This window comes from Opisthocomus hoazin, chromosome Z, assembly GCF_030867145.1.
Source record: "Opisthocomus hoazin isolate bOpiHoa1 chromosome Z, bOpiHoa1.hap1, whole genome shotgun sequence".
Taxonomy (NCBI): Eukaryota; Metazoa; Chordata; class Aves; order Opisthocomiformes; family Opisthocomidae; genus Opisthocomus; species Opisthocomus hoazin.
In genome coordinates this window covers 41,204,576-41,229,827 of record NC_134454.1, presented here as the reverse complement: position 1 = coordinate 41,229,827, position 25,252 = coordinate 41,204,576, and the positions used below count along the sequence as shown (strand labels likewise).

The window sequence follows — 25,252 nt, the reverse complement described above, 5'->3', positions numbered from 1 at the left end:
ATTCCAACTGGTGCTATTTATTAATGCAGAAACAGTCAGTTTAAGCACTCAGATGTCTTACAAAGTCATATACAGCAACTACTACTGGATACTACTGGATCTGTGAAGTAGCAGAAGCAACCCAATAAGCAAATATGAAAAATTTATCCTTAAATATTAAAAAAATCATTTTGGCTTTAAAGCCATTATGAACTAGATAGAACTATTTTTAGCCTACTACTTCTATTGTGATGCACCAACAAAGAAAAACAGAAGTTGTTTCACAAAGTAGCATAAAACTCAGTAGCTCTTTCACACCTCTTTATGAAATGCTCTCCTCTTACCACATTTTGTAATCTAATTGTAACAAAAAAATTAGTCCAGAAGGCTGAAATAACACCTGCAATATAGTTTTCATTTGCTTTATTTGCGTTAAATGCATTGCAAATATCTGAGGGGAGAGGGGGGGGGGGAAGCAACTGGCTTCTCAAAAAGCAGTATTTAAGAACCCTTATGAAACTGTCACATTTAACAGAAGATTTGACCAAATGATAAATTGTTACTGATGAAACGAATGGTGTGTGCTTTTAATTTAGCCTGTTGCTATACTTGGAAATGCTACTGATAAAGAATACAGCCTTTCTGAACATCGGTACAAGGCCCTTGCCTTACCCAGACACTTCCTTTTAATTCTCCAGAGATTCACTGACTTTTCTCCCTGATTTCTAACCTCATTAGCTCATTGGCTCATTTATGACAGTGCATAGTTTGCAAATTCCTCAAAGAAAATAACCCGAAGGTCCAAGAAGTACTATAATATAGCAAATACTGTCATCAACAGATACATGAAAGGAAGATGGAGAAACTGAGTGTCCAGCACAACAATCCATTCTCTAAGATGGAAAAGACTGGTAGAATTTGAAAACAAAGTACTATCTTCCCACACATGGACTACTGTGTCCAGTTTTGGCCTCCCAATCTCTATCCAAAAAAGCAGCTGACAAACTGAACAAGCACAGCAGACAGCCACCAAGAAGGTTAGGGAGATGGAGTGCATGATACAGAGGACAGGCTTAGAACGCCAGGTTTGCTCACCCTGAAGACTAACAGTGGACCTAACTGATACATCTAACTTGTTACTGAAGAGTTACAGAGAAGACAGGGCCAGGCTCTTTTTGAGGATACAGAGCAAGAGAGCAAGGGGCAACAGACATTAGCAGCAGCAAGAGGAATTCTCATTACACCTTCATAGCAAGGGTGGTCAAATTCTGGAATATGTTGACCACCACACTTGAAGACACTATCAACTTGACTGGAAAAAGCCTAAGCAACCTCATCTAACTTTGAGTTTGGATCCAACTTCAAAGGTGGCTCTGTTTTGAGTACAATGTTGTGCCCAATGACGTGCAGAAGTTCCCTCCAGCCTCAGTTAATCTATGATTCTCTCTATTGAGCAGATAGCTTAAGGGCCTGTATCTTACTTGAAATTAAATATGTGGGTCTTGTAGTTTTCCGTGGATTGAAAGATTTGATTGCATAAGTGTAATTACATTAATGGAATTTTCTCAAAGCAATCTAGCATTCAACCCAACAATCACAGCTAAATGATTAACCTGTTAAGAGTCTCAATGATTCTCAGAAGTAACCCACCAGCCACAGCTAGTGCTTATCCTGCGGCCTCTGCTCTAATTACCACCCAGCTTCCCCATCTGCTCCACCAGCACAAGACTGCTAAACACATGGGGTACGAAGTGTTCTGCAGAAGACTGCTCCTCCATATGGACTTCCAAACGTGGTATACAGCAACCACCACCAGTTCAACCCATTCAGTTCTGAGCCTGTAGAAGCAGCAGCAATGAACCTGATCCATTTACTGACAGGTTATCTTAAAGGTTACCCTGATTTGGCTAGGAAAATATAAACCAACAAGTCTTTCGATTTTTAAGTGGTGGGATGCAGAGCTGCTTCTAGAGTCTTAGGGTTTAACAGCCTTAAGTCAGTGCTCGTACTGAGAGATTCAAGTGCCCACATCTGGACGGAGCAGCAGCAGCTGTACTACAAACCACAGCAGCTGCCCTCCTGTCCTCAAAGCCCTTTACCTGTTTCCTGCATCTTGCTTCATTAAATGTACAATCCTCCAGACTACATTAACAAAATCTAGAAGTTCTGACTTGCCCAGGTACCATTGTCTTGCTTCCTCCAAATTTTCCATTGCTCCTTCTTCATTAAGGTGTCAGCTTCTTGCTTTTCCTTCCACCCCCAATATTTGCACCTCTAGCAGTGCCTTCCCCATGCATATGTGACACGGGATTACAGTGTCCGGTTAGTAACAATTCTTTCTTTCTAATTTCTCATAAACTTACTTCCTTTTTTCCTTCTTTCCTGTAATAAAGTGATACATTTTGCTTTTAGCTTGTCCTATTAATTTTTAATTCTAATAATCTATACAAGGGATTACACAAAATGCCAAATTGTTAAGCACTGCTGTGATTTATAGAGCTGCATACTTGATACATATGACCCCAGTAATATTTTAATTCCCTTCTTCAGCAGTAGGCAAGTTACCTGTGGAATAAAAAAGTCCTCAAATTGACTAATCTAGACCTCTGACACATCCATTGCAGCCAGATGATTCTTCCTGCTGCTGAACTGAACTCTTCAGACTACTCTGAACAAAAGGTCCCTGTTTTACTGGCCTTGCTGTTTTACGGAGATTTTAGTTTTGACAAGTGAGGGTAGGTAAAGAGCAAGTGAGAGCTGAAGGTGGCTCTAATAGTTGGGGTAAGTACTAATTGTCTGTGCTGCTACCCTGTGACTTCACATGGAAAAACCAACTCCACAAAAGAGAAGGGACAATCTCTAACTTTGGCAGCTGTCAAAAGCTACCACAATTCACATAAAACTGTTGAGATTTGGGTCCAAAAGGGGACGCTGAAACATTGCATTTCTGTTTAATCTTATGGTTTTCATGTAGTTTATTCTTACTATGCCTGAAAACAGCCTGTAACTTCAAAAGTTAACACGAAATGGGACTATCACCACCTAGTACATGTTGCATTTCTGTATGGATAACACTCTACTTGCAGAGTTTGGCTCTCCGCGTACACTGTCATAAAAGCATAAAAGGTTCTAACAAATGCTAGTTTTGGAGATAGTGGGATGGAGAATCATACATTGCACTCCCACCAACATTTTGGATGGAATAAGTGGCCTGTAGGAGCATAAGAACAGACAATTTGTTATCTAAGTGAACATGATTCTGCCCTGGAAAAGTTTCACACAATGAGAGGTGACTGCAAAACGTCAAAGCAAATCCATGACTACTTACAGAAAGGAGAACTGACTTCTCAAAACAGTGAGTGCTCTGTGATTTTATAACCCCTGTGTCTCTGCTCTGAGCTCCGAAAGGAACAAAACAGGTGAGCTCATTCCTCAGTAATCTCATTAGGATTAAAAAGTGCTAACTGTGTCTAAAAAAACTCTCAGCACTTGTAGGAATGCAGAGATCTCTCTCTCCCATGAAATGTGGTACTTTAAGTGACATAAAGGTGCAATGCAGGCTCTCACTGTTTCCTAGTTTGTAATACAATATCCATTGTTTCATAGGCTATGTATTGCATTCACTCTGGTATCTGTTATTATTTTACTTTTCCTTTGAGACACTAGATTCAACTCCTGTGGTTTTCTAAACATACAACATAAAACCTGCAGAATAAGCCTGAAGTTTTCTGAAGCTTTACATAAATTACTGTTTCCTTCTATTGAAGAAATACTGTGTAAGGAATCCATTAACACCCCAATAATTTTAATCGGTATCGGCATGTATTTGAAAAGGTATATTCATTATACATATTTTTAATATGACAGCATTAAGAATATTTCCTTCAGATGACAGAAAGAAATTAAGTCAAATAACAGCCTGAAACCATTTGTTACCTTCCTCGGTGCATGACACGCCACCATGCAACACCAGATTGAAATGATGCCATGCAGTTTAATGCTATAGTCTTTTTCTTGACTTCACCATCCTCTTTGATTCATTCAAGGCAAAAGTAGCTACAAGAACACGTGCCAGGGTTATTTATATCATGACAGTTGTTGGAATCAGTAGATGCAATACAGACTGATGCCATACACACCCCAACACACACTCACACACACATTCACCACAGCATTGTGGTATACAGATGAATACAAAGATTGTTCCAATGTTACTAAGCAGCATGAGGGGAGAAAACAAAACTGTTTCATGTTACCATTCTAATATGGACCATGCAGAGATCAAAGGCAGAAGCTGAAAAGCTCAGATAACACTGCTGCATTCCCCATATCCAGCAATTAGTATAAAATACAGTGAAGTAATGCTTGTCTTCCAGAAATGCCTTTTTACTCACAGTTCCGGCTAAAAAAGTAAGATTTAAGATCAAAGACTCTATCTTTATTCAATTAATTATAAAAAACAAAATCTTCAAGAGTTCACCATTCAAAATTGACCATGATTTTGGGTTTCACTGTAAAAAGTGGTATTCATTTTTACAGTAGTTAAACCTACCTTTCGTTATGAAGATTTTACAAAATAATACATATTAACCCATTAAATCCACTTCTATAGATATCCCTATGGTCTGCAAATACTGTGATTCACTTGCACAAAGTAAATGGAAGTATTGCTTACTTCAGCATCAGATCATTGTCAGAACATACACAATGTTTGATGCTATAATTGTGCCCTCAACCCTCCCGAGGTTCAGGATGATCTTCCAGCACACGGTCCGAGAGTCACGCCTTGAAGCTGCAACTGAGTCTGAGAGGTCCTCATATATCCCTTTACTAGCTCCTGGCCGGTGATGCTTCCCTGGCCACCTGAGCATCTCTGTTTTAAGGAAAATAGAAAATTCTGCCTTTGCTTGCCAACAACATCAAAATAACGTTTTTCCTGTAGCTTTCTCCCCCTTTGACTTTTGAGCATGTAGCAGATTAACCACTACGCTTTCATTGCTAGCTTTGGCCTTGAAATGTACAGATTTTGGTAATAAAACTATTTTATAGTTGTCCAAATGTACCCTCCTTCCATAATCAGTCACAGACCTTTACCTACAAAGTGCCTTGCCGGGCCTCATAATTTGTGAGTAAGTCAGAGACTGACATGCAGTCTTGCACCTAAAGTAAAAATCAAGCACTCGCCCTTTGGTAAACCACTTAAAAATTATATATGCTCAGTGTCAAAAGCCTGAGCCCCAAATTCAGTTTGAATTTGTGAAGCATCAGTTTTGTTTATGCAAAAAGCACAGTTTCTTGATGAAACACAGTCAGTTGGAAGACTCTGAATATCTATTTTATGCCACATACACTGGACCACTACAAATCCACAAGCATTTGACTGTATTTTTCAGTATTTTGATCACTGATCTTTCATGCCATGTTCAGTCACTAGGCACACCAGTGTAAAAGCTGCAGTTCTACATATTCACCTGTTAATCCCAACCTTTATTCTCATACACACTAAATCCCTTTTCTCATGCATCTTCTAAATTATTCCTTTACAGATCGGAGTGTATTATCAGGAATATATTTACAGACCAACTGAAAAACCTCAGTGATATCTGTACCTCATCTGCCCACAACAGCTACAGTTTTTATTTTCCATTCTAACCTACTAAAATCACCAGACAGCAAAACCCAAATATTTTCCCAGCTAAAAATAACTAACCAAAAAGCTACCCTTTCTTTCTTGTCTCCGCCACCGCTCCAAATGCTTTTTTTCAGCATGAAGATCCTGGCATTTCAAATTGTTTCAAGAGAAATGCACAGAAAGGCAAAAATATTTTCAGAGGATTTTAAGAATCTTAGTCCTTTAAGGAGGTGAGAGGTTTCTTTAGACAAGAAAATTTACATTTCAAATATAGCTAACTTGGTAAAATTCTCTGGAGTTCCCTGTATGTAAACCAGAGGACCTTTCATGCTATGACATGCATGCTGATCTCTCCTGCTGTAAAACTGAGGGAGAATGCTCACACTGCCATATTCTTATTCACATGTTGTCTTTTTCAAACAGTTTCTATATAGAAATGCTTTTTTCAGTTCTGCTTTTCAATAAGTCTGTCCTACAGAATTTTCTTGGAAAAAAAAGCTGCCTTTTAGTTCATCTGTTCATTTGATGAGAAGAAGAAAAATAAAACAGCAAGCATTATTGTAATTCTTATCAAAACACAGGCTATCGTGCTTCGTTACGAAGCAGGTTCTATCAGCATTACTAGCATTAAGTTTCATTCAGTTCTGCAAATCAACAAAATAGTCTTTTACGCAAGTAAGCAGGCACAAGTCCCTGGTAAAGTTGCTCTTCAAGTGGGGGAAGCTGTACAGAGCGTGAGGGGAAAACCATATAAAATATTCTGAAAATTTGTTTTCACCAAATACAAAATGCATAGGTTGCCTTAGAGCTTGCTTATTGCTTGGCGTTTATAAATTATTTTTCTGAGCTATACTGGATCCCTGTAAGTTTGAGTCTCCCAAAGACTACTCGTAACCATGAAACATCAATTCCGTTCTAAGAAATCCAGTGTATAACCCCACTACTGCCCCGTTCCCTCTTCTGTATAAATGCTCTTTTGTATATAGGCACTTTCAGGAAATCGCCCTCCTCCACCCCCGCTTGCTCCCTACTGTCCTACTCTGGCTCACACCCCCTCCCAATCAACACGAGTGAATAACTGTATTTTTGTTGGAGCACTTCCAGCTCCTCCATACGTTCCACTCTAGAAGCAGTAAATGAAACCCTGTAGCTCTGGCACACTCCCCTTGGCTTTCACACTCGCACACATGCGCACAAACACGCATGCACGCACAGTCATTTGGGCAAAGAAGTAAGCGGCACCAAGCTTGTTCCCAAAATAACGACCTTTCACTTCTCCCCCGTGCAACTTCCTCTTTTGCTGAAAAATACAGTGCTTCCAAATTAAAGCAATCTTCCCCTTTTGATATTCTACTGCCAGTGCTTTGAAACACCGTTTCTTCTACTTATCAGTGTTTCACGCGTGAGTAAACTACCACTGCCAAGACAGAGAGATATGCCTGGGTGCCAACACTTCGGTTATTTCATATCCAGTGAAATCGGCAGGACTTCAGAGAATTTTGCCAAGGCATTCCTCCCTTCCTTTTGAATACCCAAAAGCTAAAGCAAGGAGAAACTCTCCTCCACACTCACAAAGGCGGTGCTGGCGACGCGAGTGTGCATGTTTCCCCTCCTGTGAAAACAGTTAAAATAGTTAAAACCCGTACCTTCCTTGGGTTCATCAGCCTCCGAGCTCATGGTGTCAGCGCAAGGCACTGGGGACCAGATTACAGCTGAAGTGCACGCTGAGAAGCTGCTGCACGCAAGTCAACTTCTCAACCAAAAAAAAAAAGGGAAGAAAAAAAAAAAGAGAGAGACGGTTGGGATTTTAGGGGGAAAGAAAAGTCTATGAATTCAGCAAATCACAGCTAAGCTACTTGAAAAGGATCCCGCCCCTTTCTCAGCTGCACACCAGCGACCGTCTGGAAAACCAGCACCTTCACAGAAACCCTTGTCTTACTCGCCAGCAGCCGCCCTTTATGCATTTTATTCTCCCCGGTCCGTAGGAAGGGTGGAGTTTCACTTGTTGCAGCTTGCCAGCATGGTATGAGAAAGCAAGCAGGGGAGACCAAAAAAGCCCTGAGCACGGAGCAGCGTCTGATTGCGGTAACTGACAATCAGATTTGGGCTCTCCTAACGTGCAGGAAAATCTAACTTAAATCAGTATTTTTTTAAGCCTAAATTGTACATTTCAACACTGGTTACTATCTCAAATTAGTTCTGTAGTCTCTGTAATTACGCTGACTAATACAGGATGACTAAATACATGCTTAAAAGCTGAGAAGCAGCAGCTTTCTTGCAGATAGTTTAAATAATTATTTTTTCTTTAACTCATGCTCAGCGCATGGTGCCATCTACCCTAAAGCAGCAATTCACTTTTCCTTCTTGGAAAAACTATCTGATTTCTCTGTGCTACAGACTTCCCTGCATCCTAGCAAAGATCATTATTTTTAACTATTACACGACACTGTTTTAGAGCACAGCAAGAGAATGGGGGCCTTTTGCAGCCACCCCCAACTCGCCATGCATCATACACGCCTTCGGAGCAAAATCAGGGGGTATTACTCAGAAGCCTATTTTCCAGTTGGCACAGCCTCCAGTAAAATCACAGCCAGAAGGAACTATCTTTTCCTACTTATTCATTTAATATATTTTTAGTACAGCGAACAGGACAAAACCTCAGTGGAAACACGACTGCTCAGATAAAAGGAGAGGTGTGATCTCTCAGGAGATGACCTGACGGTGCTGCCAGCTCCAACTTGTAATCAAATTCCCACCTACCTCCCCCTCACAGGGTTAAATGCGCCTGCCTGAAGGGTTGTCAGGGTCTTCATGGAAGTAACACTATTAACAGTCAGAGAGCTTGTTCCTGGAGTCAAGTAGAAATAAGCATATTTCAAGATGAAGTCAGAAAGCACCAAAGGTGTCAGCCACACAGAACTGGGACACATAGGAAAAAAACCTAAGCATTTCAGATTGTAACATTCAGCTGTATTCATTAAAGCTTATGGAAATACTGCCAGTAGGTAGGATGGTCTTGTAAGTAAAAGGTACAGAGTCAGGAAGGGCGGTATGAATTCTTCAGCCATGGCAAAGTTGCTTTGGGGACCGGTGTACACAGTACTTCAAGAACATGAGCGACCTTGGTCCTATTATGAGTGATTTTATTTGTGATGAGGACTGTCCTTTGCCATGTACTTCTCCCATGCCTAAGACAGACAGATCTCATTTTAGTCAAAGGCTCTTGGTGACTCTTGTAATTTTTTATGTTGCAATACGCACAACTCCATGGGTCCCTTGAGGACATTCCTCAAGAAGCTAGCTGCCTTCTACAGGCCTCAGCATCTGTTGTAGTGTGGCAAAGCACAGCAGCTGCATCCTACAAAGCACGGAGAATCAAAGCGAATATTACCCTAAGCAATATCACAGAAGAAAAAGTAATTACAACAACGGACTAGCTAAAGAAGCCATATTTTCAAGTTAAAAAAAAAAATTAAAAAATTACTTGTTTGGGGTAATTACTATAGCGTAGATTGAAACCACTCAAAAAACCCCACACAGAGTAGAGAAGGAACAGGAACCAGGATAGTGTTAGTTAAGATGAATTGCAGTAGCCTTTGGGGTCCTTTAATCAAAGGGAGCGTTGGCAGAGAGATACAATAGCCAGAATACAACCCAGTATCAAGAGCCCTGCATGCACAGATTTACACAATAGATCGATGTCTTTTGTTATTTTAGATGACAGACGGACACAGCAAGATAGTAAGCCTTGCGGTTAAAAGTCAGCAAGTTCTACAAACAAAGATTTCTCAAATCTCTCAGAAACTTCAGACCTCTCTGGACAGGTAAGAAAAACCCGATGATTTTGTTTTGCTTCTTCCCTACAGAGTGAAGATCGCATCTCCTCACTCAGTCCTGTTCCTCCTGTGTACAGGGTCTCAATTCAGATTGCAGAAATTATTTTGTACTGTTTTTTTGTTGTTGTTATGCTTCTTAAAAACACATCTCTTGGCTGAAAAGACCCCCAAACAGATGAAGGAAAGTTTAAGTAGGCAATTTTCTGATCTCAGGTTAAGCAACAACTTGTAATGGCCTTTGATCATGGGGACATTATCACCTTCTTCACAGTTTGCACCTAATGAACTGCAGTAATTTTACTTAGAAGGCCAATAAAAGTAAAAAAATAAGGCAGATAAAAATTTAAGACAGTCCGTGGACACCTCTGGTGCCCAGGTAACAGATGACACTATATCACCTGCAGCAAAATAAGCCAGTCAATGAGGCCTCCAGACTGATTTTTGGATCCTGTGATAAGTTAACAGCCTGGAAGCCTGAAAAACCTCTTTAATTGCAAACTGTGCATGTAATAAGGAGTAGGAAGGACAAAACAAGGAATGACAAAAACTCTAAAAATAGCATTAGTAGAATTTAGTAGCCAAATTTCATTGGGCAGATTCTCTTAGGGAGAAAAAAGAAAACAAAAAACCAACTCCCTAAAATGAAGAGCTTAAAGCCCACCACACATTTACAAGATGCTGTCTCAGAGGGGAAGTCAGAATTCCCAGAGGACAGTTAAGCATTTGTGTGGCGCACACACAAAAAATGGGTTTACATACTAGGTTTCAGAGGCTAAAAGTCTAAAAGCCAGGAAGCTGGGTAAGGCAACGGGGTAGCGTGAAGTGTGGTCCTTTACACCCTCTCTGCTGAAGAAAAAACTTCTGGTTTTACTTTATAGAAAACGGCGTTGGTTTTTTTTGTTTGTTTGTTTTGTTTTGGTTTTTTAGGTCATCGTTTGTAAATTGTTCCCATTTCTACTAACACTAAGGCAGGGTTACCATACAAAGGACAGGCTGCAGCCAGGCCTTGGCTTACTACAGCAACGTGCAGGGCTTTGTGAAAGGATGGGTAGCTGTATCAGCACATCCTCAGCCCAGCTCAAAATCCCACTCATGTTTTGTGTCTCCGTGCACGTTGAGACAGCTCTGTTTACAGAAGCATTTTCTTATTAGATACACAGATGGCAAATCCTATTACATCTTTTATAAATATTTAAAATAAATGAAAATCACAGTAGCCCAGAAACGGTGCTAAAATTACTGCCACAAAGATTCTGAAGCTCAATGCTGAAATGTCAAAAAAGACTGTAGAGTTTTAGTTCACAAAAAACGGGAAGTGGCACTACTACATGAAAAGTATCAGGAAGAAGCTTTCAAGAGGAGGCAGCTGCCATGGAAGAAAAAATAAATCTTCTACTGCAAAAAAACCCTGCACAGCCCTAGAACAGTTCTAGAGAAGGAAGTGGTAATATAACACTTCAGACATTACCTATTCATCATTTTTTTAAAAAAAAATCTCCTCATGTTTGGTTAATGTAATTGAACTTGTCTGGTGATAACTTCTGCCCTTCCAGAACATCATGTTCAATGGATTTCAAGCCTTTAAACAATAAAAATAAGGTCCATGCCCAACTTCAACTCCTTGCTACAGACGATAGCCACCAGTCATTTTCTCCTTCTAAGCCAACTGCATGCCTTTTGCCAGCTGTGACTGCACTAAGTTATTTGAAGCCACATGACAGAACTCTGATGGCGGCTGAGGAAATCTGGGTTTCCCACCGTACCCTACTCCCAACTGTGAGACGAAAGAGGTGTACAAGTATCCTGAAAGACCACAATAAACATAAGTGCAGATATGGCTTCTTTATGACATGCCAATAGCCATACCGTAGAGATTTTCTCTCCCATGAATCAGCAAAGATGGAGAATGTTGTCTGGATCAGTGATGATCTACACTGTCCTATGTAAGACTATATAGTTAAACAGGCTGCCCAGGGAGGTGGTGGAGTCTCCTTCTCTGGAGATATTCAAAACCCGCCTGGACAAGGTCCTCTGCGGGCTGCTGTAGGCGACCCTGCTTCGGTGGGAAGGTTGGACTAGATGACCCACAGAGGTCCCTTCCAACCCCTAACATCCTGTGATTCTGTGATTCTGTAATTGGCTTCCATAGTACTACTACAAACAAAGCTTTTCAACCAGCTGTTCTCATGGTGTGAACTCAGAGATACGTTACTTCAATGTATACCCTAGGGATTATGTAAACTTTGCCATTTAGCAATCATGCAGTAATTTAAGGAAAGCTTACACCATCTCTCTTCTTTAGTTCCGACAAGTTGTACCTACTTCTGATACACAGGGTTTGGGTTGACAAATTTTCAACTTCTGACATTGGTAATCCACTGGGTGTGGATTACAGGCACATCACGCAAGTTTTCACACAGGACAAGGAGAACACTCGATGCTGTCCTGAAGCACTCACATGTACGATTTCTTCGTACATATCATTTGTAAAATATAATGAGAAATGACAGGATACGCCTGTCACTGTAAATGCATTTCACCAATTCTCAAGTAGTTGAGTTTTTCTCAAACTAATGTTCTGAAAGGGAACAAGCTGTAAGACTGTTACATTTCAATCCAAGATCTCCCAAGCAGAAGTAAGTGCAGAAGGTCTGGTCCGCACACATTTATGGAATCTCCAAACACGCTGCCCTGTCAAGAAGGGCAACAACGTACTTACACAGTATCTCAGAAAAAAGGCACAAGATTTTGTAACTTTCCAAGTTCATGGAAAAAAAGAGGACAAAATGTTAAATTAAAAAGTCTGGAAGTCACAGTGAGATATCATTAGGATCTTAACTGTAGCCACCTCTTCCGCAAGTGGTGCCTTGTTAACTTGTAGGTTTTACCAGAAGGATCTTTTTGTAAAAGTTACTGACTGAGTAAGCAGTCAAAGACAACACAGAAGTGTGCCCTCGACTTGCTCCATTGGTCCTTTTCTGTATCTCTTCCAGTACCTACAACCTTTTTTCAGGCAGGCAGATCATAACTGCACTGAATTTCAACATGCACAGGTTTATAAAACAGGTGATATTTTTGTTTTTCAGCCCCTCCCTAGTTTAGACTAGTTAGTTTAGACCGGTGGATGAGCTCTTTTGCATCTCTGCAGAGCACTGAGATCTTGCAGCACAAAGCAAGGAGCTGCAGCTTCTTCCAGCACTGCTCCCAGGATGCAGAAATCCTCCTGCCAGGCACCCTCGCAGGTCCCAGAGCAGCCCTGACCTGCTTTCTATGCCTTCTGCATGCAGACATCTCGTGTGTGCGAAGGTGCACATGGACATCACCTGTGCACAGTGGTGCACAGGGAGAGGAAAGGTGTGGAGGCAGGGGCACAGAGTCACAGAGAAAGAGTACAATTCCAGTTTTCTTGCATTGCATCGAAGTTGTTCTGCTTTCGGTTATGTACTTAAACAGTTACACACAGACATTCAAATTAGCAAACCAAGGAGCTATTTTAAAGTTATTTCCTAACCCAGAGGTAGAGCAACACCATCTATAGTTGCGTTACTTCTACTATTGCAAAACCGAGTGCAATATGCACTGTCTTTGTAGTGTGAGCATAGCAAAACCATATTCCAACTCTTATGCAATTTTGCTAATTTGGGGTTTAATATTATTTTACAGTAAAAAGCAGACTTTTGATTAGCTGTGTGATTTTAATAGCATTGTTTATACAGTTCTGTAACTAAAAGGATTAGGTATAATAGCCCATCTGTTGTTGCTGTAGCCAGACTTCACTCCTGATTTCTATTTGTTTTATTATCTTCTACACAAAACATATCAAGATAATGTAGACAGTGCTTAGCTTTTGACTGGTGTCAAAAATACTGTTTTCAGCATACAGTATTCAAGTATGTTTATATAACAGCACCACTCTAACACGTCAGTTATCTATGGTGCAGAATTTTTAAGCAATTTGTCTTCATGTGCATAAACCACATACCAGGTACTGTTTTCATCTTAGAAAAATTCAGTCCACTGAAAGCCAGAGCGGCAACATAAACTAGAACATTAGCAGGCTGATCTGTAAGCCAGATCTGAAAATTACAGACACTCCTGGTATTTTGCCTGATCGTCGCTGCTTGCTGTTCCTTATCGTTAACTCATTTTTTTCCCCTTTGCGTAACAGACCTCAGATCAATTCAGCTGACAGTGCTTGTGGCACTTCAAGCACTCACAACACTTCCACCTATGGGGCAGACCCACGAATGATACTATGGTGCGTGTTTCCACCGTGTAGTTAACAAATTACAAAATGTTCAGCCCCAAGGGATCAGGCGATCTGGCATCCAGCACTTCATCCTATTCTTCCCCATCCCCTGTGCTGTCCCCCTCGCCTATTTCTATACCCTCCTGGTCAGCATCCATTCTCCACCATGCTAGTGGTTTATTGAGGCCTGTTCATTCCTTAATCTCCAAACAGCAAGAGCAACATATGGCAAACCTAGCGTCGTACGAACCCAGACCACACTGCTGGTGTGGCCTTCTGTCAAAATAAGCAAAACCTAAGGCTCCACCATAGAGTCAGCTGTACGCAAGTATGTCTGAAGAACTCCTTTCTGATAATGAACTGGCAGAATAAGCAGCTGTACAGGGTGACAAATGGATTCACAATGAACCCACCAAGTTAAGGACAAGAAGAAACAGCATGTAGGTAATAGATCTTGGTTTCCATACGGATGCAGTAAAACTTGCCTTACAGAGGCTGCTCACCTCAGCCCTTCTCTCTCAGACAGAAAACGGGCAGAGACAGGGTAGGAAGATATATGCACAAAACACTTCATAAAGTTGAACCTGCTTAATATTGATGATAACTTTGCTATGAAAATCTTAAGTCCCATTAGTCTCATCTGTGCAGTTTACAAGTCCATCTGCGCAATACTCACAATCACGTCTATGTATTCTCAGCAATGACAGCCCGCGAAGACAACATAATAGTAATTATCTTGCAAACTGTCGAGACTACTGCCCAGTGTGCATCTCCCAAACACGTGTCCCTCTTACAAACATGCTGAGATTGTTAAGTTTCCAAATAGTGACAACAGTTGTTTTTTAAGCTGTTGTTGCCTCTACTCAAAAGCTCTGTGGTTAAGAGGTAGGTAAACGTCTTGACTTAGCCTCAAAACACAGCTTTCTTCATAAGCTTTCTCTGCATCTGCCACTAATTGTTGGATGTTTATGCCACGGCACAGCCTCAGCATAGGACTCAGACACTGCCTTACATTGATCCCCACCTTTCAGCCTCAAGATGAACGTCATTTGTCACAGAACAGCACACCGCTGGGGTACAAGACTGCTCTCAGCTTAGAAGGGGTTTCACTGGATTACCTTTTTTCTTTCAAAACAACTCTGCAAAATCACACACAGAGCAACACCATGCCTTCTGAGATGTGAACTCTGACGTGATTCTGTTGCGCAAACTATAGGTATCATGTTGTACAAATCCGCTAAGAATACCAATGGTTTTATTGTATCCGTGTAGATACTGCGCACTGAGTGGTGCTTATTTATCCAGCAGTTACCAGTTACTGAAGACAAGGTTTCAGCACAGAAGCAAGTATAAGACAATTTCTCCAGAGCAAACATGCCAAATAACATTCAACGACTTGGTCACTATCCACAGATAGTGGATGCTATCAATGATGGCTGCTGAATGCTCAGGAGTTCATAAAGGATGTGACAGGAGTTAAATAAGTCAAGGTTAGCTGTCTTTTTAGGGCCTTGCACCAAGGACTGCAACAGGTACTGGTACAGGCTTATAGAATTGCTTTTCCAGACACCAAAAATTTGAGCGATGATTTTAATTTTTCCTTTAAAAAGCACACACACAGATTGCTACTGACAGCACAGCTATGCCAAACAAAAGGCAGCACTGAAGAGAATGAGACAGTGACAAAGAGACCTGCATGAACAGAGGCTGGACGGTGCAATCCTCCTGTTTGGTAAAGAGTACAGCAGATCTGAGTTTTGACATATAGGAAAATAAGCTTTCCAGTGGTAGTTTATGATAATATTCTTAGAAAATGGCTGTGTTACTATATGACATTGCAGCCTTTGCAAAAACAAAAGAAAGGTCTAAGAAGAAACCTGAGAGGCAGAACGCCAAAGACATAAACATGAAAAAACCCTGACATGAGAAACAGAAATCACACAACAGCGTCCCAGATTCCCCAGATGAGTGCAGAGTCAGTGTGCCACACAGAGAGTGACAGTGTCACCACTGATCATGAGAAGAGATACTTACACCAGATCTGCTCTCAGCAAGACATAAGAGGTAGTGCCAGATACTTATGCATCAAAAAACAGTGCTGACACAATTTTAATTGAAAAGGGATATTTTGATTAAAAACAAAAAATCTAGTCTAATCACATAGCCAAAAGCCAGAAAGAGCTTGAAAACAAAAGTGCCTGAACTAGTGTTAAATACAGTATGTTTTAAACAGTGCTACTGGAGTGTATGGCTAATAAGGTACCTTTTTCTTTTTTTTTTCCAAAGGTATGGCAGTGATGCTGACAGAACAGAAAATTGAGTATTACCTTAAAACAGGAAGGTTTTTGTTTATATAAAAGCAGTGTACGTATGGGAAAACACATGTGTCTCAGTTTGCAAGGGCTGTGTTCCAGTTCTAAGCGAACAATCCAAGTGTTCTGCTAATGCGCAAGAATAAAACTATGCCCTTTTTCTTTTAGATGCCAAAGTCATTAATCATGCAAAGTCCAAACACCACTTGCATATCAAATGCAATCTTATCTAGATAAAATTTCAAATCAAACAAAACTAAAAAAATCAAGCTACAAGAATAATATTTTAGTTCAAATTTAATTAAGAGATTAAAAGAAGGATTTAAATGGATATTAAACCTAAGCAGAGTTTGCTCTTTAAAAATTCAGCTTAGCTATAGTTTACATTCACAAACCAGATGTACCTAATTATGTGGTGTTCATTCAAAGAACCATATTGATTTCTGCATGTTCCAAATTCATTTTAAAATCAGCTTACTATTTGCCTAAAGCTTAGACTGAAGCCACATTAAGAATCTGGAAAAGTAGTTGTAAGAACTGGATTTCTTTTAGGGAAAGTATTAACTAAGATTATGCTGAACATGTGGTGAAAAGTCAGTTCCCAGTACCCAAGCAAATTTAAGAACTCATCACTTACGGCAGCCTTAGAGGGAAGATTTTTGGCACTTGCTTCCCCTAGCCTATGGTGACATTTTCATAACTAAAGCACACCTGGGAGATCATCACTTTAGGCTGGTCCAACTGAGAGTGATGGTCTAACATAGCAGCAGCATCTTCCTCCTCTTCTTTTCCACCTACCATGTCAGTGTAGGTATGTGGTGTCCACTTATGGAAGATCCCAGTTACAGGCAACCTTTAATATTTAATATTTTACTTATTGTTAGGAGAATTGTAGCCTAAAATAGCTCTCTGATCCCCTTTCCTTACAGAAAAAAAAAAAAAGTCTAATAAATGAATTGCAGCTAAAATTAAGTATTTCTCACACAAAAGAAGTGCTTGGACGATTTCTAATCTAGTAATGACAACTGAAAATCCACACCATGCTCATTTTTCCCTGTATTATGCTGGCTTACGCTAGTGAGCAATATAGGCAAACTCCAGGTGTAAACTCTGTTTAGCATTTTAACATTACATTAAAAACCCCAGTGTTGGATTATTATTGACTGCTGTGAGTTCCAATGAAAAAACCTTGTATCTATGCTGGAGCCCAAATGAGTTTATATAGTAGAAGCATGTCTAATCTTTCAAGTCTTTTATTTATTTTACAGGAAATTCATACTTCATCTCTTCAAATGCTTCAGCAACAATAATAACAGAGTTTGCACTCTGGGGCTACGCCAAACTGAATACCACTTCACAGGCTTATTGCAAGACTTTCACGAACAAAAAAAACAAAAAGAGATGTAGACAACAAGATCTGAACAAGACTTAAAAGTCTTTGCTCAACATCTCATTTGCTGAAAGCAGAAATATGGCACATACTTTCACTGTTCAGGCGGCTCACCTGTCAGGCCTGTGCTACTGCAATTCTTCCCAAAGGCTGAGGATTTTACAGTGTGTTTCCAAAATCTGAGGATCAGTATGGACAGCATCTGGTATCTTTGTCTGCTTTAGAAAACGAATGGAGCAAGAAAAAGAATAAAGACTGCCACCGACTGTCACTGCTGGCGTACAAGGGATGGGTCGCTTTTATCAGAAACAAACTTTTTTGTGTGTTGGACAGAGGTAAAGCCTCAGGAGGGCACCCACTGCCCCCTGCGCACCCCACGTCCATCTCACTCCTGACATCTGTCAGAGACTGATGTAGGTCACAGAGCATCTGTTCCCGGTTTTGGCCAAGGCCACCAGGTGGCAACAGCGTCCTAAGAAAAAAAAATAAAGCAAGTCTTCCAGGACTGTGGTTTGCTCCAGCGTAGGAAACAGAGCGGGACCAGCAGCAAAGGGCAGGTAAAAAAGTCGAGCGGCTTCACATACAGCCCTGCGTTAACATTTCATTCTGCAACTTCAAAAAGGCTGAAATTGTCTGTTGTTTGTACATGCTGAAACAGAAAATCTGGAGAACTAAAAGCTTCTGAGGCAGTGGCCGTTGCCTTACATTGGTCATCAACACACCAGGGCAGCAGCAGAAAATGTCTATCATTTTTTCCAACCCAAATTCCAGATACGTTTGAAAGCAGACTTAAACCTACCTAGAGAACTCAATATAACAGATGACATAGTGGCAACAACTTGGCTCCATGACTTTGAAACCATACTAAAATTTCAAGCACCACTTCAAGGTACAGATACAACTGCACCAGTCATGATGCTCCTCATGCCTTGTCCCCCAGTTTCTGCCTGAAATGACTCAAGCCAGCCCTGCTTTGTCTGTACGTTTTTCCCCTTCCAAATCCTGCCACTGCATTTCCAGAAATGGGATAATGAAACTTTTCCTCCCCTCTCAGAAGGGGAGGTTTTGAGATACCTGTAACTCACCTTCCCCACTCCAAAGTCAGTGTGGCAGCCTTTCCTCTCACCAAATACACAGGATCGTTTCACATGTGGAGACAGTGGATAAATCAGGGGGATAGCAGATTATTCAGGGAGACAGCAGATGAAAGAAGGGTCTGCACTGGAGTAGTCTCCCCCACTTCAGGAATTCAAATAGGAGAAGGGGTACTCCTCACGCTGTAGTCACCTCTGTGAAGCAGAGGTCATGCCAAAACAGTGCGGGATGGGAGAGTTGAGCCCCAGCCCTCATCTAAGCAGGAATCCTGACGGCCTCTCGCCTGATGTGTAACAGTGACACAACGTCCAATATCAAGAAGTCACAAATATCACCACTATGCAGAATCAAAATGCCCATTGTAACCAAGGAATACCATGGGTAAAGACTGCACGTACAACCTTCACTAAGCCAGCAAAACATCCCCAAGAGTTATGTTTTTCTCTGTGTCACTTCCAGGAAAAGACAAAGTCTCCGTAATTCTGTGAGAATTTAAAAATTCAGAAGAATTTTTTATTTTTAAAATTAAGAGCAACTCAAATGGTGGAGAAAGGATGGCTTACCTAAAATCCGATAACAGTAGTCATTTCTGTGTACACTGTAAAACTGCGATTATCTGGGGACCATCCCTCCATAATCTTTATATCCCAAATATGAGTCACTTATATTTTTTCTGCATATCAACTTAAACCTTAGCAGACATCTTAAAAGAACACAGTTAATTTATAGTAACGGAGATGCAGTAAGACAAATTAGGATATTCTAGTCTAATCAGTGCAGAAGTCTAAGAAAATAAAACAAATACTAAATCTACGTTTTCTACTTCCTGGTTGCCTTCATCCTAAATGTCTGTACAAATGCATTCATGTTCCCCATGAAAAAAGATGAAGCAAGAATTGCCACCACTTGAACCATTCCCATTACTCTAAACAATGCTATTTAACCAGGTAAGATCTTCCCTCACATCTTGATCCATATTTTACACCAGTGTAGAGTTATGAAGCCTTCCATCTTTAGTAAGTGAAATTGAAAAAAATAAATCTCCATTCTTTATCCAACACCTGACATGACATGCTTCTCTTGCCTGTGAAACTAAAAGAATGGTACTAAAGAACGTATTAACTGAAAGCAGTAAAATATAATCTGGTCAGCAGAAAGCTTATATGTTCACTTGGCTATTCAGCTGTTCCATTCAAATTGCATTTTTACATCCAAACAGGCTTACTTGTTCTCAGCGCAGTTGAGTGCAGGTAGAAACCAACAGCAATTCTAGTTGACGAACAGAAAAGCAGAGGTGAAATGTAGCATTATGAGACCGGTCCACAAATATATCTGACTCAAAGCTAATACAATGCCTTCCCAAAACAGATCACTCCAACATCTCCATAACACAATGTATTTTTAACATCAGGAAAAAGCCAGCAGAAGCTTATCTGACAGTAAACAGTGAACATGTTTGGGCAACATAATACTAAAACCATTATGTTGCTCCCCACTTCCTGAGAGTTTGGTTTCACAGTCCTCTGTGGTTTTTACTCCACAGTTTATACTGTAAATGTAGATTGACCTTCAAGCTTGTGACCAATTCAAGATAGCTCTTCAACGGTCACTGCACAAATAATCTAATTTCTTTTCCAAATTCCTATGGAATTTAAACACAGCAGTCTCCACATGTAGATACATGGAAATCTAGAAGTAAGGCTATCAGTTTGTCAAACAAAGTGAATTGGAATTAAAGAAAAGAACTTCAGTGCAAAAAATCACAGGCATGACAAAATCCACAAGGATAGCTATCTCCTCCGTAGTTACAGGGTTTTGAAGCTACTGACTGCAAGAAAGAAATGGAAATTCCTAGTTGTTGTAGTGGGTTTCTGGCATTTATTCCAATACTGATCAGAAACAGGTGAAATTCACTTACTAGTAAATGAACAGGAAAATAATGAAAAAAGAACTTACTGCACTGAAATACACAAATATCTAAGACCAATAAATAAATCTGTCTTAATGTAAAGTCTGGAGAAAAACATTGTCAAAATGTTTAAAAAAAATTGGTATTCAAAACTGGTATTTTGTGATGATTGCTTGCTGACAAACGCTGCTGCTTTGGCTTAGAGTTGTGAACTGGATGCCTTTTCTTATTTCTCTAGTTTTTAAGAAGTATGCAAATACACTCAGGATGAAGCGTCACCTCTTTAAGTGATAAGGTATAGCAAATGTTAGTATCCCCTGCATGACCTGGGTGACACAGGTTTTTGTGGAGCCTTTGTTGATGATGCATACATGCACACACACATAGAGCACCTGTGGGGTACTTATTGTCTATCTATTTTTCCAGATCCTTTGAAATATGGTGTCTATGAATATTTACCTTTAAAAAAATGTTACACATCGATGCCACCTCCTTCCTTTAAATACTGCTCAGAAATCCTTTGCAGAACTATAGATGTACACAGGCCAATGTGCACAACAAAAACCAGAAACTACTCATAGTTAATAATGTTTGTGCAACGAAGATCTGACAGAAAGTAATGTATCTGATGACCACAAAGATTTATGCTCATCTTATCTGATTTCCAACTTGGAGCTACTTACAGCTTTTCACCAAATGGTTTCTAAATGAAATCAGAACTGAACTGGGTTTGAGGTATTCAACCTTGACTATGACTTGAAATCAGATATTTTTATCATCTTGAAGCTGTTCCTAACCTCAGCATGTGAAGAAAAAAAACAAACCCCACAACTGATATTTAGTCTGAATTCATTTATTAGCAACCTCCATGCACTGAAAGGCCTTGTTTCAGAGGTGAAAGCTCCATGATACAAATTTTGGGGCGAAACAGGCACTGCCTTTCTGTTCAAAGTAGGGTGCCTCTCCGCAGAGAGGAACTAGGACCTCATGTATGCCAACTTCTCCTACTGATGTTCAGGCAAGCCCTTACCCAACGTACTAGTGGCTGTGAATCCCACGTAAACTGGTCAGCTTTCTCCAGGGGTCCTGATGTCTGACCCAGGGCTGTGTGCTGAAATCCCTCGGTGAGTAACACAGCAGCTTTTTCCTCCCCAGATCTCTTACAGCAAAACCCTCAGGTATGAAGCAATAGATTTCTGATTTCACATAGTACTGGTTTCACAGGGTAAAAACACTGTAACTACAAACACCTACTCTAAAATTAGCTGTACAGGGAAGTTAATTATTCACAGGTGTTTTACACTAAAACTGAAATTAGATACAAATGTTATTTTGACTAAAGACAAATAAAACCCTATCTTCTCTATCTGAGCAGAACTGCCAACTCCCAGCAAACAAATAGTATCTGTTTCCGCACTGAACCAGAGACTAGCTGTCGATCAAAGTGTCTGATAGGCCTCCATCAAAACAAGCAACATTATGAAAGATAAAGTCCATGTAGTGACAAAAAACATTAACAGTTAGCATCTGCAGGTACTTGCAAGGCTCTTGTTTAACTGTATCTGTGATGCCTGATATTCCCTCAAAGTTAAGTATGTATTTCTATTTCTCGATGCATTTTAGTCATTAAAAAGTTTTGGGGACCAGTTTCATTACAAAAATTAAAGAATTTATTTTTAGGCCACACGCTTGTTTTGAATATTAACACTCATTAAATGTATTCAGCATCCTCCCCCAGGCCTGTGCTATCATTCTGGTTTATTACAAAATGAGACAGCAATATGCAACACTTGCCCACCCGGTATACAGTTCAGAAATATTCCTAAGACATGAACAATTCTTTCACAAACCACAGTGCTTTCCAAATCCAACTCTGCCATATTCTTAAATGCGTATGTTACCAGTAACCAATACCTTTAAGAGGTACTGTGCACCCACATCATGACTAAGCATGACTGGAGCTGATGAGACAGGAGATGTGCTCACATCTTCTCCCTGCAGCAAGACACAAATAGCTGGAATGTGCTCCCACAATCTCAATGTTTCTTTACAGTCTTTAAATCTCAAAATCAGTTGCCATCACTTGAAGCAGAAGGACAGAGGACGATAAATGTGAATACAGAATATATCTAGAATAACCTCTAGTGATTAATTAACAGCCTTCATGCCTCCTTCAGGTGAGCGCTCATTCACGTTCACGCTCCTTTTCCTCCAGAAGAAACAGCAGACTGCTCATGGCTGCCGCCTTGAAAAGCTCCTTTGCAAAAGACGTCAAGGCCTGACTAAGTTACCTATCAAACACTATCCCTGATTCAAAGGAAAATACTAAGGAGCCCAACTGAGGCCTGACAGGAAGACACAGGATATCATTTGGATAGATTAACACTGCGTTTAAAATCGACGAGTGCACCTCACGGGGCTGAGAAACCCACAAATTTATGTGGCTGAAACAGTCCGGAGGACAAAACGGGAGGGATTTGGGAAGGGAAGCTGTCCCAGCACTCCCAGGGTTCCTGAACTTTTTTGAAGAAGAGGCAGAAATGCTCAATAGAAACACGTACCTCAGGCTGAGAGAGGATGAAGACATCCAATAGCGATGCTGGGAGTCAATAAGCTCAGAAACAGAAAAGCAATCGCTTCTTGAAGTAAAAAGAAAGGAAAGCCTTACAAATTCTTAACTCAAAATGTGTTCTCTTGAACCTTTGTCCTGGGCCTCTTGCTAGCAGCCCAGATGTTTAACCAAACTCATTTATCTTGTAAGATAACCTCCCAAAGGTCAATGACCTCCTCACACAGGAGAAAGATCTCATACTTCTGTTTATGTAACACATTAGGGTTGTTAACTGTCAACAATAAAGCATGACAGCTGTTGATTCAGTGGGAAAATGGTAGACACCCCTCTGTATACCATAGAGCTGCTGTGCAGAAGTATGCAGAAATGCTGTGCCTCAACCATCCAAGCGTGCTACCATGCTGAGGAGAGTGATTTCCATGTCATCTGAATCTGGAGGGACAGTTCCCCAAAAACCTTGCCTAGCCTTGCATCATTCACAAAGAACTTAAAATTGTCAGAAGGACTGTGATCGCAGCTATCTTCAGGGATCATTGATGCCTAGCATCAATTTATGTGGAATACAGTGTGAGATACTATGTCGGTTGATGACATCACGCATTCCACTACAGTTAGGCAGGATGTCATAAACATAAGTGATGTTCACAGCAGTACCACTGCAAGTGAAATGGAAAATGCACAATCTGTGTTGAAATGCACAAGAGAGGAAAAAGAAAAACACACCAGTTCTGGCAGGCATTCAAAGATGTGATGGTGAGATACAGCTGGAGGCACAGGAAGACAGTCTCTATCAGCAACAGCACCGCTTTCTTTTCTGAATATATAGATGAGTACGATTGGTTGTAATGTTGAATAACAGAGGCAGAGTTTGAGGCTCTAGAGAAGGTTAAATTCTGTCAGAGACAGTGCAGAGAATGAAGAGGAACTCCTCAATGGCAGAGCTCTAAGTCCTAGCTGTTTTGGCTCCAGCACCTCTTGTAGGGAAAAATCAAAGCAAGGTGATCTTCTGGAATAGTAATGCAGTCGGGTTACTTCTTTGAGAAAAAGAAATTATTCTAAGCATTTAAGTCCAGTGAATACAAACTGTTAATGCTGACAGAAAGAATTCCAATTTACTGTGATAATCTGCAATAGTAGCCTGGAAATACAGTTTTATCACAACACCACAACTTACACCTATTTTTGCCAAAAAAGCAGAATAAAGCTGTGAGTTATTTTTCATAGCCAACACCAATGAAGGAAACCAGTTCAAGATGGATAAAGAAGAAGCCACTGAGTTAACATGTAAAACCATGTGAAACTTGTGTTTTCCAAGAATTTTGTATAGGTAGAATATGGTGATATGATGCTTCTGACATGTGGTAGCAGCCTACCTGAATCTCCATAGCAATTGGACACCTGGAGAAAACCTCAAAGCCTTTGTCAGATTCCTCAGACTTGTCACCATACATTTCAACAGCTTTGGGAAAGGCCCTAAGATCTTTCATGGTAGTAGCAGATGCTGGAGGTGTAAGCCAGTCTTGACTGAGGTGGACGGGAGGACACTATCTGAGATATTACTGTACTGCAGCAGACTGAGAACAAAGTACGGTTACATCCTTTCTTGTCCTTGTGTAAGAGGAAGCATCTTGAGGTTGTACGAATACAAATAAACTAAAAATAATTTTTTTTAAACTATTTTTAAACAGAGTGAAGCTAACATACGTCAGTAAGGATCATCCAGAAATGACGACTCCAAATGCTTCTTCACTGGTTGAAAACATCACCAGAAAGACCCGAGTATTTCCTGAGATTAGAGTTTCTTTCTGCTGATGCTCAAATGGCCAAAGACTCCACTCAGGAGAACAATCCTCTGATGGAAGAGGAGAAAGATGAAGGTCTGATGAAATTCTAAGCTGAGTTGTAGTAAAATATTGTATCAGAGCTGGTTCTACTGTTACAGCAGTAGTCACCAAAATCACAGAACCACAGATTTGTTAAGGCTGGAAGGGATCTGCTGAGATCACCTAGTCCAACCCCACTGCTAAAGCAGGTTGTCCAGGACTGCATCCAGTTGGGTTTTTAGTATCTCTGCAACCTCTCTGGGCAATCCATTCCACTGTTTTACCACATCACAGTAAAAAAGTGTGCTCCTGTGTTCAGATGGTATCTCATACATTCCATTTTGTGCCCAAGGCCTATTGACCTGGCACTGGCACTACTGAGAAGAATCTGGGTCTCTCTTCTTCATTGATAAGATTCCTCTAAGGCTTCTCTTCTTCAGGCTTAACAGCACTCT

At 40.5% G+C, this 25,252-nt stretch overlaps 1 protein-coding gene across 2 annotated transcripts in view; it reads right to left on the bottom strand.

Annotated features, from left to right (window-relative positions):
* The window catches only part of TNFAIP8 (TNF alpha induced protein 8), a 64,733-nt gene that overhangs the window by 13,671 nt on the left and 25,810 nt on the right, over nucleotides 1–25,252 (bottom strand). Inside the window, exons 1-2 of one of the 2 annotated variants that reach the window (XM_075410634.1) lie at nucleotides 7,551–7,599; nucleotides 7,258–7,361 (exon numbers count right to left, since the gene is read on the bottom strand). The exons of the other annotated variant lie outside the window; for it this stretch is intronic. Coding sequence (XP_075266749.1) covers nucleotides 7,258–7,288 — 31 coding nt within the window. The 5' untranslated portion in view covers nucleotides 7,289–7,361; nucleotides 7,551–7,599. Of the gene's footprint in view, nucleotides 1–7,257; nucleotides 7,362–7,550; nucleotides 7,600–25,252 lie in introns of those variants that run through there. 2 annotated transcript variants of the gene reach the window in all.